The sequence below is a fragment of the Anas acuta genome, chromosome 3 (genome assembly GCF_963932015.1).
Source record: "Anas acuta chromosome 3, bAnaAcu1.1, whole genome shotgun sequence".
Taxonomy (NCBI): Eukaryota; Metazoa; Chordata; class Aves; order Anseriformes; family Anatidae; genus Anas; species Anas acuta.
Window position 1 is genome coordinate 82,677,960 of NC_088981.1, and position 20,141 is coordinate 82,698,100.

The 20,141-nt window shown below is 39.6% G+C and overlaps 1 protein-coding gene and 1 non-coding gene across 13 annotated transcripts in view; both read left to right on the top strand.

Moving 5' to 3' along the window:
- The window catches only part of UBE3D (ubiquitin protein ligase E3D), an 81,722-nt gene that overhangs the window by 25,714 nt on the left and 35,867 nt on the right, over positions 1 to 20,141 (top strand). Inside the window, exons 9-10 of one of the 12 annotated variants that reach the window (XM_068678084.1) lie at positions 1,742 to 1,963; positions 2,332 to 3,297. The exons of 8 other annotated variants lie outside the window; for them this stretch is intronic. In XM_068678084.1, coding sequence (XP_068534185.1) covers positions 1,742 to 1,963; position 2,332 — 223 coding nt within the window. In that variant the 3' untranslated portion in view covers positions 2,333 to 3,297. Of the gene's footprint in view, positions 1 to 1,741; positions 1,980 to 2,331; positions 3,298 to 10,207; positions 10,411 to 20,141 lie in introns of those variants that run through there. 3 more of the 12 variants (XR_011095220.1, XM_068678086.1, XM_068678094.1) reach the window with 3 other exon arrangements.
- Positions 8,235 to 8,306, top strand: TRNAM-CAU (transfer RNA methionine (anticodon CAU)). The gene has a single exon. It is a non-coding gene; the product is annotated as a tRNA-Met (tRNA).

The following is a 20,141-nucleotide window of genomic DNA, read 5'->3' on the forward strand; positions in this document are numbered from 1 at the left end:
TTCTGGTACTATCAGAATTTGCGTGAGAGAAATGATGAATTGGATTGGGAAAAAATGAGAATTAAAAGCAGCAAGACTGTCTAAAACTAATTTAAAATTTATAGGCTGAAACAGTCAGGTAGTTAATTCAGCTTTTATAGGAACATAAGAATATAAGAAATTTCGTGCTGGGCCAAATCAGTGTTCCAACTAGCCCACTATCCTCTCACTGAGATCATGAGGTGTTACTTACAGGAGCACATGAGTTGCCTTTTACTACTCAGTTTATGTAGTTATCTCATTAAGGATGTGAAGAGGATACAGTCCTGCCTATTTCCTCTAGTACTATCCCAAGCATCTTTTGACCATCTTCTGTGTAAACACTTCTTGATCTTACTGGTGCTGTCTGCCTCCACAATTCAGGAACAGCACGTTCCTGAAGCTCAGTACAGGTGTAAAAATATTCTTTCAATCTCTTTTAAACTGATCTACTGTTGTTTTAAGTGAGTTGCCTCTAGATCTAGTATTGGGGGATTTAGTGAACAAAATTCTGTATTCATACTGGCAAAAGAGACATGGAGAACCTAAACTTTATCCTGGTGCTACATCATGCAGCATTCTTGATAATTATATTTCGATTTACTGACCAGTTTGCTGGAGGGTCAGCAATGTCATATCTATGCAAGTCCTACTATAAGGCATGTATCTCTCTGTTATATTCATTTTGCTTTAACACTGCTTTTTTGAAAGCTGGATAGCCAAAATGTCATAGTCATGATACACTGAGGATATTGTTGTAATTGTAGGTTGAACTATAGCAGCTTTTCACTTAGGTGCATAGAATTTGCTTCTGATAGACTTCTAAAGACTGTTGGGTTTACTTGAAAACTGTAAATACTCAACACCTATGATTCCTTTTAAATGACAGGATCTATTTGAGCAGGAAGGAATCCTATAATTAGCAAAGAGTGGGGAAAAAAAAAAAAGCAACTTACAAAAGTCTTTTAGGCAGATTGCTGACAAGAACTGCTTAAACCTCAAAACTTGGTTTTCTGAATTCTAGAGCCTTGAGCTGTTTTAAATTAATTAGCATTTGTTGTCTCTATTGTATTTCTCCATGACAGGCTGTGTAAACTAACAATACTTAGATTAATGAAATGATTTAGGCTGCTAATTTTACTTGCAGTACTTTATATATCAGTAAGGCACAAGCAAATTGGGAGCATATGACTCGAGACCATGGAAGGCTAATTTGTGAAGTTGTTGAGGATATTTCCGTTTGTTTGCTGAATGTCTGTGTGCTAACAATAGGATATTGCTGCTGGATGCTTATTTTGAATGCTGTAGCATCGAGGATAAACAGAGCAAGCAATTCTCTTGCTGGGTCCTCTGAATACTGGCCTTAAGCTATAAATGAAATAATTTGTATGACTAATAGGCATAATAATTGATGCCTTTGTGGATATGAATGTGCAAGGCAGAAGGGGAGGAGATCTGGCTGGAAAGGTGGAAGGTATTGTTCCAGGGAATAAAACTGCTGCAGAATTTTAGATTTTCAGACAAGTACATTGCTGAATTTCAGTCAAATAATTGCCGAAGGCAGGACTGTTAGATCTACCCAGAAGTCAGCTGTAGGATAGACTGTGCCCATTTCCCCTCTGTGTGTGGTTAAAAGAGTGTTACGTTTGGTCTACATTCTTCCCAGCATGTATGCACTACCAGAATACTTGCTAAGCCTTCAAACTTCTTCTTTACCTCACAGTGATACGAATAGATTTTATGGAGTCATCTGTACTCCTGGAGACAGCAGTACAGCAATCACTGGAGTGCTCCTGTGGATCCTGATCTTGCTGGTTTTCCTGGGGACAGCAAAATTGTGCAGTGTCTCATTGAAGACGGCTCTTCTGGGAATAACTGTGGGCATTTGTTTGACCCACATGCCCCTACCCCCAGTGCTCCAGCTTGGGCTTTTAAGCTCCTACTAGTCAGTTCAGTTGATATTGATTGAGGCTACAACAGCAGAGTTGGTAGAAGTCGTTTTCTAACCGAAGCACATTTTTTCTTTTCCTGGTGGAAGTTGATTTTTCTGACACTTCCCCGACCCCCAATTGTTTTATGTCAATATGGAGATGTTGATGAGGTGTCAGGCATTGTAGTTGCACTTTTGTATGCACTTTTTTTCCCTTTCTTGCTAGCTTCCCAACTGTCCTGTGTTCCTTATAAAGCAGAAAGATTCAGCAATATATTGTATTTCCTCCTCTTTGTCCAAAGTTGATATTTAGTGATGGAAACAAATGCATAGAAAACTACTGAAATGTTTCTATGTATTTTTACACTATTTTTTTTTTCCAGATGTTGAACTTCCTCCAGAAGTTGAGGAATATTTTTTTTAATTGGAAAGAAAGAAAGAGAATCCACAATTGTTTTGACCAGCTGGAACTAGTGCTGGTAATGTAAAGAATCATCTTCTGAAAACAAGACTGAAACGTTGCTCTAAGATGATCCGTCAGATGTTTAATGATTCAGTGCATTTTGCATTTAATACCATTAACAAGTGAGCTTTACTGGTTGTAGCCATACCTAAAAATTTGTCTTTTGAGACTTTGTATTTCCAACTACTTGCATATTATTTCTGTGAGTTGATATTCAGCTGTTGTATTTCAAACAGCAGGGGCTTCATGTCATTAATATTATTAAGGCCTCTAAGTTTTAAAGCATTTCATGATGACTAAGAAATGCAAACACCTGTTTGAGTTGAGAGATTGTTTTATTAGAGATGGTATTTTATTCTTTCTGAAAGTGCTGAAGCTCTCACTGGCTTCTGTAAAAGGAAATCAGTTGCTGAGAAGACAACAATAGAAACAACATAGAAATTTTGCAGACCCTTCTAGCACCTCTGCAGCTTTTCTTTATGCATAGGGCCATTCTATATAATATAATTATCCTGGTGACTTCCTGGTATCACCAATTATGTATGATGCAAGTCTTTACTCAGCAAATTGCTGAAAATAATGTAGCAATGGGTACCAGATAACTCTAAATGTTCATTGATTGCCTTCAGAAGAAATTGAAGAGATCATACTGTTATGGTTGATTATGAAGATGTTAAACTGGAGATTGGAAGGTTTCTAATATCTGAGCAGTGAGGTTCCTGCAAAACCTTTCAGTACGAATAACATTGCCAAGAAGCATAAATGCTTTTAAGATGCAGCATGATAAGAAGATGGGGAGAAGCTCTTTGATGGGGAAAAAACTCTTCACCAGGGTGTGTGGTGATAGGACAAAGTATATTGGTTTTAAACTAAAAAGGCGAGATTTAGATTAGATCTTAGGAAGACATTCTTCACTCGGGGTGGTGAGGCACTGGCACAGGCTGCCCAGAGAAGCTGTGGATGCCCCATCCCTGGAGGTGTTCAAGGCCAAGCTGGATGAGGCTTTGGGCAACCTGGGCTGGTGGAAGGTGTCCCTGCCCGTGCAAGGAGGCTAGAACTGTATGATCTTAAAGGTCTCTTCCAACTCAAACCATAATTCTATGACAAAATTGCAAAAAGGAATGCTTTGACACAGTTTCTTTTTCTTGCAGGGAAATAAATGAGCTTTCTGTATTGGAGATGTTTTCTGGTTTAGTGCACTGGCTGTGTCACAGACCTACCAAAAGACTTCCCAGTTCACCTTCACTGTATGTTTGCTCTCTCTTCAGGGTGTGAAGTTAGCATGTGTGTTGAGAGCCACACTGGTACCACAGTCTCAATTTGGCTCTTGGTCAACAAGATCATTAATTATCAAGTGTGATGTTGTGTTGTTTTTGTCTTTTTTTTTTAACACCTTAATGTGTTTTCCTATGTCTGAAGTCCATTCTAATTAACTTTATTTGCAAAGGATTTGTAGTAGTTTATCTGCAGCTGCCTTCCTTTCTGCTGTTGCATCTCCTCTTTGAATGAACAAGCCTACTCAAAGTCTTCTGTTTTCACTGTTCTGGTGGCTGTGAATCAGTCTTTGCATGCCTTCTTTACTTCCTTTCATCAAATCTTCATTTTCTCTGTCTGTAACATCAACTCCTATTTCAGCACTGACTTTATATGAAATCACAGAATGATTTGGGTTGGAAGGGACATTAAAGCCCATCCAGTTCAACCCCCAACCATGGGCAGGGACATCTCCCACCAGCCCAGGTTGCCCAAAGCCCCATCCAGCCTGGCCTTGGACACCTCCAGGGATGGGGCATCCACAGCTTCTTTGGGCAGCCTGTGCCAGGGCCTCACCACCCTCTGAGGGAAGGATTTCTTCTAAAGTGTTGACTTGATTAATTAAAATTCAACCTTAAATTAAATTTTGACTTAACCTAGATTTAATTTTCCATTTAAATCCTCTCTTTCTTTTTTTTTTCCACTTCCAGTGCTACTCTTGCTCATGTCCAGAACCCAGCTACTGGGCTGTATGCCTTCCTTTTTTTTCCTCATGCTTCTAAGCTGAGACCAGATTTATTTGCTCTTGATCCATAAAATTTTAAGAAAGCTCACAAAAAATAAAGAGCCAAAATAGTCTGTTTTCACTTATTTGGCTATGTCTAGGTATGTGTGTGTGCTCTCTGTAGCTTGCATGGTGGTATCTCAGAAGGGCAGCTGATGGCTTGTGTGATTCCTTCAGCTCTGCTCCGTGCATGCAGCAGGACTCCATGGACAACCACGTAAGTGCTGCAGAGGGCTTCATGAACTTAACTGTGCATTATGCAGACACTGATAAATCTCTGCCTTAATGAAGGGTGAAAGCTTCTGACTAGTTGAAAGGGAAAACCTGGCAATTAGCTCAGAGGGGAGGAGGTTTAAAAATTAGGGACACTTTTGTGAAGCATTGGAAGTTATTTATGGAGGAGTACTTCCAGAGGAAAGTTGGCTGTTGTGTGAAGACACATTGGCTGAGGACAGGAAAAAGAGGCGAGTGGAAAGTTGTGTGCTCTAGATTTGCAGTTAGTTTTAAAGCTCATTTTTAGGAAAGGAAGTTGTGTGCTTTACTGCTGGTTTAATTTATTTGTTTAGTATTTAATTGCTATTTAAATTTGACCTGTAGCTACACCTGATATTTTAATGCCAGTGTCGTGTCCTACCCTGTGTAGAGCAGACATCTGTACAAATTTTGCTACAATCACATCAGTGAATAAGGAAAATGATAAAAGTAAACTGTTCCAGGGAAATTATAGTTTAAGTCGTAAAAGGGAAATATGGCATATGTGAAATATTGACTTTAGTAATTAAGCTTTTGTTTGGCAATGGTGTGGATTGAATGAGTGGAACCAATACATTGTGCTGTTTGTGAATTCTCGGGATCAACTGATTCTGTGATTTGTGATGTTCCTCACTTGGCTGCAGGTTATTGTAATTATGTTGTGAAATACTGAATTTGCTTCTCTTATGAAGTCAGTACAGCAGAAGAAAAAAATTGAATAACTTTAAAGCAGCAAGCTGAGAGCTTTTTGTGAACAGTGATTACAACTTTTATTTGTACAGCAAGATAACTTCTCCCTTTGGATTCAGGCATAATGTTCTGGAGTGTGTGGTATTTGTATATACTTCAATATGGAATATAAGCAGCACTGTGGAAATGATTTAGTTTTACCCGAAGGTTTAAAAATCAGGGGCCAGAAAACATTTTTATCTTTATATTGTTCTGAAAATCCATTTCAGCTTCAGAAATGGCCTCCTGCTTGGTATAATAGGTCTTAAAAAGGGTATTAAGGTTTATGGAGCATATGCAAATCTTCGCGTGGCACAGTTAGTATGAATAACCTGCATGAGAACATTAAGCAAAGAGCTTTAATGCCGTGCCTGTGCAAGCCAGGGTTTTAGGTACTGGGCAAGAACAATGCTGTGCGATCACTGATTATACAGAGCATTGTGCATTCAGTTTGACTTTATTTCTCTTTTTTTTTTTTTTTTTTAATTCTTCTTTGCCACTTGCCTGGTTGATAATTCTCAGTAAGTGTTACTCTTTGTAGCTAGTCTCCAGCCCCGATCACAGGCCTGAAATCAGTGCCAGTGGGGTAGGACATTGGAGACTCCATCTGTGTGCTGCTAGGGGCTGGTGTTTGCTCACGGGGTTTGCTGCCTGCCAAGGGTTCACACCACATCGCTGCTCCTCTCCCTACACTGACTCGATGAGGAACTTCGACTGTCCCACTTAAGCCAAGCCTGCTTTTCAGTCACGGTCTTGGGTTGGCTGCTGAGGTTACCGTACCAGCTGCTCGCCCGGCCTTTGCAGCACGGATGTCTGAGCCACCTGACAGTCAAGTCCTCAACTGCTGCAGTTCAGAGCATATGGCTGAAAGTAAATTGTTGCCAATTTTGGGTTGCTTAAAGATGCTGCACCGTGAACCATGTCAATTTAGGAAATGAGTGATGAGCGGTTCAGACATCCAGGCAGGGTGACCAGCTGGGGGCCGTCTCCATCAGCTCTCCTATCCCTGCTCATCAGTCAGGTCACTGGTTACCTAAATCTGAGTGACACAAATACCTCCCGGTGCACGCAATGCACAGAACCAACAACTTACCAGCTTTACAGCATTTAAACTTTAGTTCTGCACATTTTGGTTCTGCATGGTTTCTAAAATCAGTAAGTTTTTAAACAATTAATCATTACTTAATAAACCCATGCTGATTTATCATAATTGCATCTATAAATCCATTTCTAATGGCAATACGCATGCATTTCAACAGTCCCTTCCCTAAGGCCACATTAGTCAGCGTGAGCTCAGACTGATACATAGACTTTTTTTTCCCCAAACTCATAAGGAAGTGTAAAAATTTTATGATGTTGCCTTAACAAGGCCCACTGGGATTTGGGATTATTTATCTAAGCCCTTATTAAAGACAAAAACTTTTCTGTGGTTAGCCATGCAAAGCAAAGGTTCTTTTCAGACAGTCCAGTGCACTTTAAAAATGATGAGAATTTTATAAAGGTAGAGCTGAAATCATGGACAGAAGTATGAACTTACTTTCCTCTGTGTCCTTTTACCCCAAAGCCAAATTTACTACTAACCATCAGTATATTCTTAAAAATGCAGTGACAGCACTTGAATTTTAAGCAGTGGAAAACTTTTATCCTTGTTAGAAGGAATCTATTTGTGACACCGAAGAAATCAGAAGGTGAAAAAGATCTGCCTTATGCCATAACAAGAGGGTTAATTCTCTTTACAATTAATGTGATTTCTTAACCTTACTCATCAGCACTCAAATCCCTGCTCTGTGTCTGTGAGTTAATTTTTGCTCATGTATACCTCTGTTGGGACTTCAGTTTCACGTCCCTACTGCCTTCTCCTAGGAAGCTATAGAAGAACTAAATGGAATATATTTCATGAGATACTTTATTTTCAACTCCCTCCTGTTTTTTGCAGTAATTAGAAAATGATAGAATTTCTAAGGGCTTGGAAACGACAAATCTGATGTAAAATTAGACTTGAATTAAATTAAAAAAAATGAACCTCATTTTTTTTATGAAAAAGATTTTACAAGAGGCAATAGTGTGGTGTAAAAAGTTACGTTACACACTTCTGAATCATCAGGGTTGCTTTATTTTTTAATTTCTTTTAGTGAAATTTGAGAAATCTGTGTGTTGAGAAACTTTGTGCTCCAAACATAAACATTATGTCAATAAATTAGTCATTCCTCCTTTCTTCAGAGTTACACACTGACAAAATGCCTACACTATTTCATTCAGTCTTCCCTTGGATAAATTTCTGCTATTTTCATTGTGTTTGCTCTTCTGCATTAAGCTTTAATTCTGACTTCCTATTACCAAACCTGTAAGACTGCTCCTCTGAGTTGGGAGTTAACGTGCACATTCCATTCATACAGAGGCACTACTGAAGCATCAGGCGTGACGTTGTTGTAATGTCATAAAACTGAGTTCACCACTTCTGCAGGCGTGTCCAGATCCTTTTCATGAATCTTTCAAGGGTGAGCTGTCTGGAATTACACTGTATTTACTGTGGGGTAAGCAAGCTCATGTCAGCAGTCGGTGTCCAGTAGCTGTTACAGCAGCCTTTGTTTTCCTACAGCACTGCTGCGTACTTGTACCCTTCAGGATGTCAGTTTCTTGAGAAGGCTTACCTGTTTGTCCAGTTTAGGGGCATGGCCCTTATTTTCTGCATGCCCTAAATAAATATCAGATTATTATTTTTTTTTAATTTGGAAGCTCAGGGTTGGAATATTCTGCTTGCATACTGGCTTTTTAGGTCAGTGGTGCTGCTGCCTGCATTAAGAAGCAGAGTGGCGCAGCGGAAGCGTGCTGGGCCCATAACCCAGAGGTCGATGGATCGAAACCATCCTCTGCTAGCAGCATTTTCTTCCGCCCTGCTCAGGCCACAGCTGGAGCCTTTGTGTCCAGTGCTGGGCTCCCCAGTACCAGAGGGACACGGAGCTACTGGAGCGAGTCCAGAGGAGGGCTACTACAAGGATGACGAGAGGCCTGGAGGGAGCACCTCTTGTATGAGGACAGGCTGAGAGAGCTGGGCCTGTTTAGCCTGGAAAAGAGAAGGCTGAGGGGAGACCTCATCCATGTGTATAAATATCTGAGGGGAGGGTGTTGAGAGGATGGAGCCGGTCTCTTTTCTGTTGTGCCCAGCGAGAGGGCAGCACAAACTGAAGCCCAGGAGGTTCTGGCTGAATGTGAGGGGGCTGTGAGGGTGACAGAGCACTGGGACAGGCTGCCCAGAGAGAGTTATGGGGTCTCCTTCTCTGGAGATACCCAAACCCCGCCTGGATGCCATCCTGCACAATGTGCTCTAGGTGATCCTGCTCAGCAGGGGGCTGGACTAGTCTGGCTTTGAGCAGTAGGTCAATAGCACGCTGCTCTGTGTCATCTGCATCCATCCCCAGCGCAGTAGACTAGTTATGCATAACATGAGGTAAAGAACATGCCATCTGTCCTAATTTAGAGTGAAGTGTATCCCAGGAAGGTATCAAGAAGTGCTAAAGATAAATAAAAGTATTTCAAGGGATAGGCAAAGTTAGTCCTTCATGCTGTGCTGTAGGAATATCTTTGACTTCAACTAAGAAAAACCCTGCAGTCTACAGTCATGATAGAACTGTTGCTAATTTGAGATGGTGATGGCCATCAGCAGTGCCTCCAGTATGATGCATTGTTCATCAGCAGTGATGTGGCTAAAGCAGTCTGTATTTTTATTGTTTCCAGCAAAATTATTTTAATTCTCTCCACCTGGGATGCAGTAAGACATTCTAAAACTGCAGCTTAAAGTCTTAACAGCCATTAAACTGAAGCAGCTCTTTCTAAAGCATTGGCCATGCAGTTTTTACAAGAGTAATTTATTTTTTCTTTTGGTGGGACTACATTGCTTTGCTGCAGTTACATTGTACGTTGGAGCTATGCCAACTATTCTTCATGGTACGGATCTTCAAGAGCAGTCACAACAGACTTCAGCCAACACCCAGCAAGAGCTAAGCTCCTGTGCCTTCTTGGTTTTGTACAAGAACTCCTTAATTAAGCAAAGCTGCTTCTTTGAAGAGCAGTGAGTTCTGCTTTTGCACCCAGCTAAGCAAAAATGACGTAAAGAATGTTAAAAAGCAGTTTAAGGAAAATATATTGTGAATGCATTGAATTGCCTTCCATGTTTTCTTACTATTGGTATTGTATTTATAGGATACAAATCTATTAGAGAGCCTCCAAAGGAGGGCTACAAGATGGTGAGGAGTCTGGAGGGCAAGACATATGAGTAGCAGCTGAGGTCCCTTGGTTTGTTCAGCCCCGAGCAGAGCAGGCTGAGGGGAGGCCTCATGGCGGCCTGCAGCTCCCTCACGAGGGGAGCGGAGGGGCAGGTGCTGAGCTCTGCTCTCTGGGGACAGCGACAGGACCCAAGGGAACGGCATGGAGCTGGGACAGGAGAGGGTGTTAGGGAAAGGTTCTGTACCCAGAGGGTGCTCGGGCACTGGGACAGGCTCCCCAGGGCAGTGGTTATGGCACCGAGCCTGCTTTAGTTTCAAGAAATATTTGGACAATACTTTCAGACATATGGTCTGATTTTTGGGTGGTCCTGTGTGGGGTGAGGGGTTGGACTTTTGATGGTTCTTTGGGTCCCTTCCAGCTTGAAATTATTCTAGTCTATGTATATTTGAGCATCAAAAGCTCAGCAGGAGCTTTGTTTTCTCTGTGAGCTTGTATTCCTTAGTCAGATGCTCTGATGAAAATTATAACTAACTGATGATTATTTTTTTTGCAGCTTGCTGCTTTTGCAGCTTTATCTTCTGCCACAAAGTCTTGATCTTGCAGATAAATGAAGAAAGAATTTCCCTCCCCATATGCAGTTACTGTTATGGGGTGGCTTTATGGACCTAGATGCTGCTATGCCTTTTTTAGACTGTGGTTTTGCTGGTAGGACATGTCATGGGAAGTACCTGGCTAGCTTGGGATTTTATCTCCAAGGTCAGTTCCCTCAAATTAAATTTTCTCTTCATTCTATGATCAGCCTATTTTTGCTTACCTGGTGCTGAAACTAAATAAAGATGATAATGTCATAGATGTACTCACTGACCATCTGTGCATGGTATGAGTACTGTCATGAATTTTAGATTTAGTATATTTGCAAATGTTCATGGTCCCACTCATCTAGGTGAACGAAAGTCTGCCTTATCCACTGGTGCTTGATTTAGCTTTTCAGACATTTGTTTTAGATACCGTGAATCTTCAGCGTAAAGGTTGCAGGATAGGTGAACACCTGCTAATCCTTCCCTGTGATGCTTAAGTTTTATTTCAGCGTTTCTTGCAGCTGAAGCTCTGTTTTGTGTTCTGCAGATACTGTACAATTAGTGCTGTTTTGCAGTGGAATGAAAGTACTTTATGGCTGATAGGTTTTACAACTGAAAAGTAATGCTTTGGAAATTACATAGCAGCCAGCTGGAGGAGGCAAGGCAATGTAAAAAAGCAGTTGGTGCACACCCAAAAACCTTTAGTCTGGAGAAGTATGTTGAGCATTACTTGGAAATTACATGCTCCAAGGCAAAGTTACTCCTGGACAGGATTAAAATCTCAAGATTTATTGCCATGAAAATAGTTGTATTTTGTGGAGATAGGTTTCTGTGCTTTGAAGGAGTAATCTACTTGTAAACAACCATATCTGTGTTGGCACAATGTGCTAATGCTGTTTTTCTGTTTTCATCCTTTTCTACTTTGAGGGAAAAAAATCTGTGGGCTAAACACAGGACTAATTTTTACTAATAACATTTTTGAATAACTGCAACAAAACCACTGTAGTTACATTTAAGTAAAGAAAGGACAGCTGAGTCTAATAAAAATGTTGGTTGATGTAAACAAAAAGAAAGATAATTTGACCTGTACATTGCAAATTGAGGTAGGCAGCTTTTTCTTTTCTCTCTGACTTTCTGTAATTAATTTAAAATAATCAAAGCATGTTGAGAAGTAGTAAAATAATTTGAACTATATAAATAAATTGAATGTGGTTAAGATTCATATGGAGTTGTCTAATACAAACAAAACCATTTAATCCCTGTCTTTCAATGTACTTTTTAGCATGGGGTCCTTAATCTATGCTACGTATTGGAGTTATAAATGGGAAAACTGCAAGTGTAATATGTTTTAAATCACAGAAGCATTCATTCAATCAAATAGCATAATTTTACTTAAAAGACCCTTTGAAATATTACAAGAACATTTGATACTTCTTATGTCAGCCGTTTTGAAAGATATTATGGCAATGGGCAGATGGTACTCCGGTGAGGTTAAATTTGAATTTGCATTACAAGCCTTTCTTATTAGTATTAAATAACTTGTCTCTGTCAAATGGTAACACACGGAAAGTTGAAAAAGGACGCAATGTTATGTAGGATAAGAAGATTAAAACCAGTTTTTGTAGTGGATATCTAGCTAACTTCTTCTGAAGCACATGCTGGAAGTACATAGTTGCTCAATTTAAAGTATGCATTGCACAGAAAAAAGAATTGTAATAATGGTTGTATGTGTATACATATATAGTATATACTTTATATTACTTAATATTCCTTTATGTATAGTTATATAATCATATAACAATATACGACTAATTTATGTGTAGTTAAATAATATGTGATGTAAATATCAGTAATTTTATGTTAAGACTACTTTACAGGAGATTAGAAATACTGTTTCTAAGTTAAATAAACCTTCATCCTGTCTGTATAGTGATGCATTGGAAAAAAGGCTCACAACTTAGAGATGCAGCTAGAATACTTCTGTTGCAGGCCTCTGTAGTCCACTACACTAAACATGAAAAAGCAACCCCTCATACTGTGGGTGCCTGGGTTACTGCTGTATGTCCTCTTACTCCCTTTGATAAGTTCTACTACTCTTGCTCATCTCCTTGTAAGGACACCAGTGGGTTAAATTTTCATTCTTGCCTTCATTGTCTCTTCAGAGAGATTTGATACCTGTTAATTTGGAATACCATGCAACTGGTTATCCTAGGGAAAGGATAAACTCAAAAAGGGTAAGCTCAAAAAATCACTTGAACATTCCCAGCTATTGAACATGAATAATAAACCAAGTTAGAACAAGACTGCAGATGTTTGTTTTAGGAGGAAAACAGTGTCTTGATTCTGTAAAGAATTTTTTTTCCAAAGGATTTTGGTGTAGGCTGCTGTAGGCAGTGTGAAAGCACTGCACTTCTTACTGTTCCATATTATTTAAATTTTGGCAAGAGTTTAGAAGCTAATGAGCATGCATTGATTTTTATGTCATTTTTAGATCATTGCAAGGATAATTATAAGTATAAATAACTTAGCCTCCTGGTATATTAAGTATATAGACACATCATCAACTGTAATTTAGAATTGTTTTTAGATTAAATCATTTTTACAAATAGTTATTTAGTTTTGCAAGTTTGTCCTTTGGTTCAATAAAGTCATCTGTCATTTATATCAGTGCTGCAGCTTGTGGAAAGGGCAACTTTAACAAAATTCAGTGAACCCTGAGAGTTAGTGCTGAGCCTTTGTCAGCTTTTATATTAGATTCTTCAGCATGGCTTTGATTCAGCAAAACATTGAAGCCATGACTAACTTATAATAATCTCCTTCAAGTGTTTCACAGCATTTGGAGCCCTTAAATGCAAAGCACATTTACTTAGATTGTAAATAAACAAGTGAAATTAACCCGGTGCCTTGGCAGTAACATTGAATAGTTCTCTGAGTATGGGCTTTTTTATTTTCCAGTTTTGATCTCTGTAGACTCCTCCAAGTTAATGTAAGTAGCTTGGTAAATCAAAGATGGTGACGGGGAAGCTCTGGAAAAAAAAAAAAAAAAGGCTCGCCTATTCCTCTTCAAAAGCAGAATGTTTTGTCTGTTGCTGAGACAGTTGCATTTTAAAGTTATTATCATGCATGGTAGAGGATAATTACCACTGATAAATGCCTTTGCCATTAATGGAAGAAGCAGAAACTTGATTTCTTTTGGAAAAAAAAAATGCAGTCTAGTAAGAGTTCTTGTCCAGTTTTTCAAAATCTGATAAGACTCCCAATATTTTTCTCATGATTTCTCTTACTTCACTGATATACTGTGAATATGTTTTGGTTTGTTTGTTTTGTTTTGTTTTGTGAAGACACAGGACATTATGGGTGGGTTCCATGACCTGCTGAGTAATTGGGTTTGTTTGCTAGTACTTAGAGTCAATGAATTATAAAAGCTAGTACTTAAAGTCAAGGAATTAGAAATATAAAATGTAATTTTTTTTTTTTTTTTTGGTGTCTTAAACCTTGCTTTTAAGGACACTGTTTTTCCATCTTACTCTGTCTTACATAAACATGGTAGCAACTCATTGGGATCAATTCCTTAATGACCATTGGAGAAATCCCTGATGAATTAAACGTATGTATCTGAAAACATTGTGATCAATCACTTCTGCTGGAGGAAGTAATTGTTTTACCTTTAGTCTTATCTGTAGTCTTATCTGAATACTCGTTTTCAATTTTTGCTCATCTCATGCTTTCAGAATTAGTTGAATTAAGTGATCACAACCAGTCACTATGGGCTTAAAAAAGGCAGGTTCTGCCTGACTAGCCTGATCTCCTTCTATGACAAGGTGATGTGCTTAGTAGATGAGGGAAAGGCTGTGGATATTGTCTATCTAGACTTTAGTAAAGCTTTTGACACCATTTCACACCGTATTCTGTGAAGAAACTGGATGTTCATGGCTTGGATGGGTGTACACTTCAGTGGGTAAAAAAAATGGCTGGGTGGCCAGGCCCAAAGAGTTGTGGTGAATTGAGTTAAATTCAGTTGGAGGCTGGTCATACGTTGTGTCCCCCAGGGCTCAGAACTGGGGCCAGTTCTCTTTAACATCTTTATCAGTGATCTGGATGAGGCGATCGAGTGCACCTTCAGTAAGTTCACAGATGACAACAAGTTGGGCATGAGTGTTGATCTGCTCAGTGGTAGGAGAGCTCCGCAGAGGGATCTGGATAGGTGGGACTGATGGGCCAAGGCCAGCTTATGAGGTTCAACAAGGCTAAATGCTGGGCCCTGCACTTGGTGCACAACAACCCCATGCAACACTACAGGCTGAGGGAAAGCTGCCTGGCAGAAAGAGACCTGGGGGTGCTGTTTGACAGCTGGCTGAAAAGGAGCCACCAGCATGCTCAGGTGACAAAAAAGGCTAACATCCTGGCTTGTATCAGAAGCAGTGTGGCCAGCAGGACCAGGGAGGTGATCGTCCCCCTGTATGCTGCTCTGGTGAGGCCACACGTCAAGTACTGTGTTCAGTTTTGGGCTCCTCACTACAAGAAGGACATTGAGGCCTTGGAACATGTCCAGAGAAGGGCAACGAAGTTGGTGAAGCGTCTAGAGAACAAGCTGTATGAGGAGCAGCTGGAGGGAGCAGAGCACAGCAACCTCAAGGAAGGTTGTAGTGGAGTGGGGTCAGCCTCTTCTCCCAAGCAAGAAGTGAAACAATAAGGACAAGAGGAAATGGCCTCAAGTTGCACCTGGGGAGGTTTGGGTTGGATATTAGGAAAAATTTCTTCACTGAAATGGTTGTGAAGTATTGGAACAGGCTGCCCAGTGTAGTGGTTGAGTCACCATCCCCAGAGGTATTCAGCAGATGTGTAGATGTGGTGCTTAGGGGACGTGGTTTAGTGGTAGACTTGGCAGTGCTAGGTTAGTGGTTGGATTTGATGATCTCAGAGGCCTTTTCCAACCTGAATGATTCTATGAATTTCAGAAAAGATTTTCTAATATTTTTTAAAGAAAAGCAAATTTCCCTGGATTTCCCGTTATTATTACCATAACAGCTTTGAAAACAACACTTCACTTTTTAAAAATGTCTTGCTCATATTGCTGTAGGAATTTTACTTTCCTGGCTGTATTTCTTTAACTGGTTATGGGAACGTGACAATGATATCATGCTCTGTGTTTTTTCCTTCACACATCCAGTTCTTTAGAGAAAGTATTGAAAAAACCAAGGGGGGGGGGAATAGTCTCAGCTTTTCTCTTTTTTTTTTTTTCTTGCCTTCTTTTTTCAACCTTCCAGTTTGAAAGTTTAGCACATTGCACATAGTTATGTCATATCAGCATCTAGCATAGTAGCCAAATATGTTGCCTCTTTCTTGAGTAGAATTTTACTCTGTTTGCTTTCTGTACTGCTTTCAGTTCTGACACTTATGCTTGAAGCATATTAAACAGCTTGATTAGCATTCATCATGTGGTTCTTTCTCAAAAGGAAAGTTATATGAAGGTCTTGTTTTATGTTTTAATCTTATGTCTATTTGTTGTGTTTCCATGGCCAAGAGTACGGTATATTTTGTAGTTGAAACAGAAAGGGTGAGTTTGGGGTGTCATTTTCATTTGTAGGGGGTTGCATCTTAAGTTTGGATTAACACCAGGAAGAGCTCTGATTTTTGCCCTTATGGGGCAGTATCATTAGCACCAACCCTTCTTCCCACCTCCAAACAAGATTTTCCTTTCCAGTTGCCCTGTACCCACAAAATTGAGTGGGTAAGTCAAGCTGAGGTAAAAGTACTAAGTCTCTAATTTGGCTCACTCATTACGGAGTATAGTAGTTTGAGAAGAATGTGTTTACTTGTAGCAGTTGGTTTTGCTAGATGGAAATGTCATATTGAGTTTCTGCTAATGTTGTCCCAAATAAATGTCACTTGTTTGTCTGGTATATATGCTGCTGCTGATGAGCTCCATCAGTAGCTTTTCTCTATGAGGTAACTAATTTGGATTTCTTTCCACTATTCAGACACTGATTTTCAGAAGAACTTGAAACATGCTAAAACCTAATATATTTGAGATCTTTCTTAAGAAAAATTGGTTGAAATATGCTAAGGGGCTTAAAAGTTCTCAGAAACGGGGTGATAAAGAAATAAATGGGAAAGATGGAGCGACAGACACGATGCTTAGAATAGTTAGGGTTAGTGAGATCACTGGCAGGAAAACTGAATGATGATGACTTAGAGAGGTGGATTTAATGTCCCGTGGAAAAAAAAAAATCAGTCTGACATGTTCTTTTCTGAACTCAGAGCAGGCTCCTAGTTTGAACCATTTTATCAAGTATGTTTCACTACATCTTTTTGTTTTAAAACCTGATTTCTGAACCTGACTCACATCTCCTCCAAACACCGCAAAGGTCTATAGTGGTGAGGTTTTATCTGTCACATATTCAGTCTGAGGTATGTAGTCTTGTGTGCTGTGATGATTTAGGGAATCTGAAGAGTTTATTAATTTTTATTCGATACTGAGAGTCATAATTTTTATTGTCAAACTGAAAAGCCCAGAATCTCAAGGCTTTTTTTTTCAATATAGAAAAAGCAAATGTTTGCAGAAAGATGAATTGTACAAAACACGAGTCACTGTGCATAAGTTATTTTTCTTCTTAACCTCACCTTCTTCCAGCTAATCTGTTGTTTTACCTCCTCTTTATGTCTGTCAGACAGCATAATGAGCTATGTTCTCAGGGACTTGTTCTGGCTCTTTGTTCCCAAAAGGTGCAGGCTGGGCCCAACTTACTTTCCCTCAAGAGCAGATTAGAAGCAAGAATTCATTGCTGAGTGAAGGTATTAGGAATCAAGGGAGGAGAGCACATGCATGCAAAGTCCCTCGTGTATCCAAAGTTACCATGTGCACTTCTGAATCCTGCTGATTTCTTTTTTTTTTGTCTTTTCTTAGCCCTCCCCAAAACTGCCTCTGGCAATTTGCCCTATCTTAATGTCAAATTGAATTACTCTTTCTTTAAAAATTAGGATAGTGAAACACAGTTTCATTTACATGGCTAAGGAATTCTCAACCAGACCAAACTGTTGGCATTTGGGCTTGGTTTGGGTGGAAGCACTGAGTTGTCCTCTATTGGTACTGGCTCTCCTGAGGGTCACTATCAACTGATCTGGCTAATTCAGTAAATAGAAAATAATCAGCTTGCTTTTCTGTACTGGAAAAGACACAGTCCTCTTTAGACAGGTTCTATGAGACTAAGATTAAAAAATAGGGCTTGTTTTCTTTTTGTTGCAAGCAGACATTTTTCTCCTTCCTCTACAGTGAAGATTATAGCAAAATATTCCCCTGAGTCTCAGGGGTAAAGAAGAACAAAGAGGCATGGTCTAACAAAGCACAAACTTCCCACAAGCACTTGTGTTAGATGCTGCAAAAGGATAAGTCATAAAGACTAATTCCTAACATGAGTGTTCCTGGAGCTGTAAGTGCTAGGACACACATGGTTTGTTTGTAATAAGGGAACACACTGGAATTGTTTCAGGAAATGCTCATAACTGAGCTATTAATAAACAAGAATTATAATATAATTGGGCTAGATGTCTTTATGGAAACAGTCCTTCCCCCATGTAAACCAACAGCCAAAAAAATGCCCTAATGCAATGTCAGTGCTGTAAGAGTTGGGCTTTAATATGAGGAGGCAGCTCCAAAAAAATCTTCAAGTCATGAAGTAAAAATAGAATGGGGATACTGAATTAAGTTGTAATGCTTTGAGTAGTGCCTGGAGTTACAAACGGTTTCTTTGCGTAGGGGCACTGCTATGGGGAAACGCCTTCCCAAGCCCCAGGACCTTACAGTATCATCTCCAGTCTCCAAACTCTCTGACTGTGTGTTTGAAGATGCCTTTTGACTTGCTGATTTGTAAAAAATTGAAAGCCCCAGTTTTGCTAGCTTTACCTCAATTTACCTGTATCACCAGTCAAAAATGTAGAACAGAGACACGGTAAGGAACATAGCAAAAGTTAGTTTCTAATTATGTGTGGAAATGAAGTTACAAAAAGATGGTGAAATACGAAACTCAATTCTAGATTACAATTATGACGACTCCTTGGTTGCAGGCAGCTCAGTGCCTGTGATCTAGAGCTGGATGTTCTCCCCTGGCACATCCCCACAATCTCTGGACCAGTCAGGGCTTCGCCTCTCGCAGGCTATTTTTAAAGAGTCCTGCTTCCTTTTAATATAGATAAAGTATCCAGAGGTTTAGCTGAAGGTTTGTACCTTTCAGTTGTGAAAATACTCCAGGGTGTCTTCTGAGCTGCTCACCTAGCAGGCAGGTTTTGTGCGGTAGCTTTAAACAGCTTTTCCAGCTCTGTCTGGCACAGTTACAGCGCCTGAAGCAATTTCCAGCCCCATGCTACGTATTATGAAGGCTGTTGCTGTGCAGCAGGTTTTGGCCTCAGTTCTTTGGTGTGGTGTTGGCCATGTGGGGAAACCTTTATGCAAGGTACCGCCATTTGAAATGCCAGAGGGTGCCATGCCAGACACCCTTCTTTCTTCTCCTTCCCTGTATGGTTTATATCTCCTCATGTCAAAGTGACCTGTTCACTCTGGCTTTGGGCTGAGAAAGACATGGTACATCTGGTAATTTAGAAGTGATATAATTCTCTTTTATTGTGAATTAAAAGCAAACAAACAAAAGAGTGCAAGAACACAACCCTGTATTTTTATTTTTATTTTTTAAGGAGATGAAGGCCCCTCTGACCTGTGTGCACTGTGGGTTTTGCTTCTGTGTCTTGAAGCAGAAGTGGATTATTACATACCTGTAGATAAGCAAAGGAGGATGAGAAAAAGGAAAGGTTAGAAAAGGAAAAAAACAGTTAAAACTCAAGAGGCCAGTTTCTTACCTCCTTAAAAATGCAGCTAAGAAAATAAAAATATACTGACTCTGAAGAAAGATGTGTAACTTAAGCTAAGTAGGACATGTAGAAGAGCTAATGGTGGCACTGGGAAGAGTTAATAGTGGAAGCATATGTATAAAAAATGCATATGTAAGTCTATATCTAAGAAGCAGGACTTTAAAGACAAGGTTTGTTAGACTTGAGGGAATGAGTATCATCCAGAAGGACACAGACAGTGCGAATACTTGCTTAGTTTTCACTTGCAGTGAATCTTGCAGTAATGCCTACTCTTTTATATGCTTATAAAAATTCAGCTGTTTCTAGATAAGACTAAAACAAGCAGATGAGTTCAAGAGCAAAAGATAGTCAATTTGAACAATTTGTCTGCAGAAGAGCTGGAGGAATTTAGAAATGAAAGCTGATGCCAAAGTTGCGTATTGAAATCTTGAAGTCTTGGACATGGAAAGGTAGCAAACATTGTCTTCTAAAATGTAATACTTCCAAATCTGCTGAGAATTATCGGCGTCTGCCTTGGTCTGGAGTATATGGTACTAGCTGGTCAGATAAAATTAGTAAATAACTGGATCACTAATCAATCTGACAGTGTGTGCAGGCTTGTTTCTTTAATGCATAATAGGATGTAGAGCATTCTCATGTTTTGATTTAATCTTGCTTAACTGATCTTGTTCTTCAGCACATGGTAGCAGGAACAGTTTATAGAAACATGCTTTCAGAATGTTTTACAGGGTGTGATTCGCGCTAAAAATCTTAATTCTTTTAATACATCTAAAGCAGAAAGCTGCATAAAAGGAACTGGGTGTGCTTAGTGTTAAAGAGCATCATAAATATCAATTTTTGAAATCATGTCTGTCCCCCCTGTGTTTTCAGAAGTGAAAGGACAAAAAGTGGAGGCATTATTTTCCAGCTAGAATGCTCTATGTGTAAAAACATCATATGATGGGAATTTGCTAATGGCAGTTAACATTTGGTTCAGAAATATTCAACTTGGAGTAAGAAATGTGAGTGGATTGTTCTAGCGTATGCCAAGTTTTCCTTTTGAGTTAT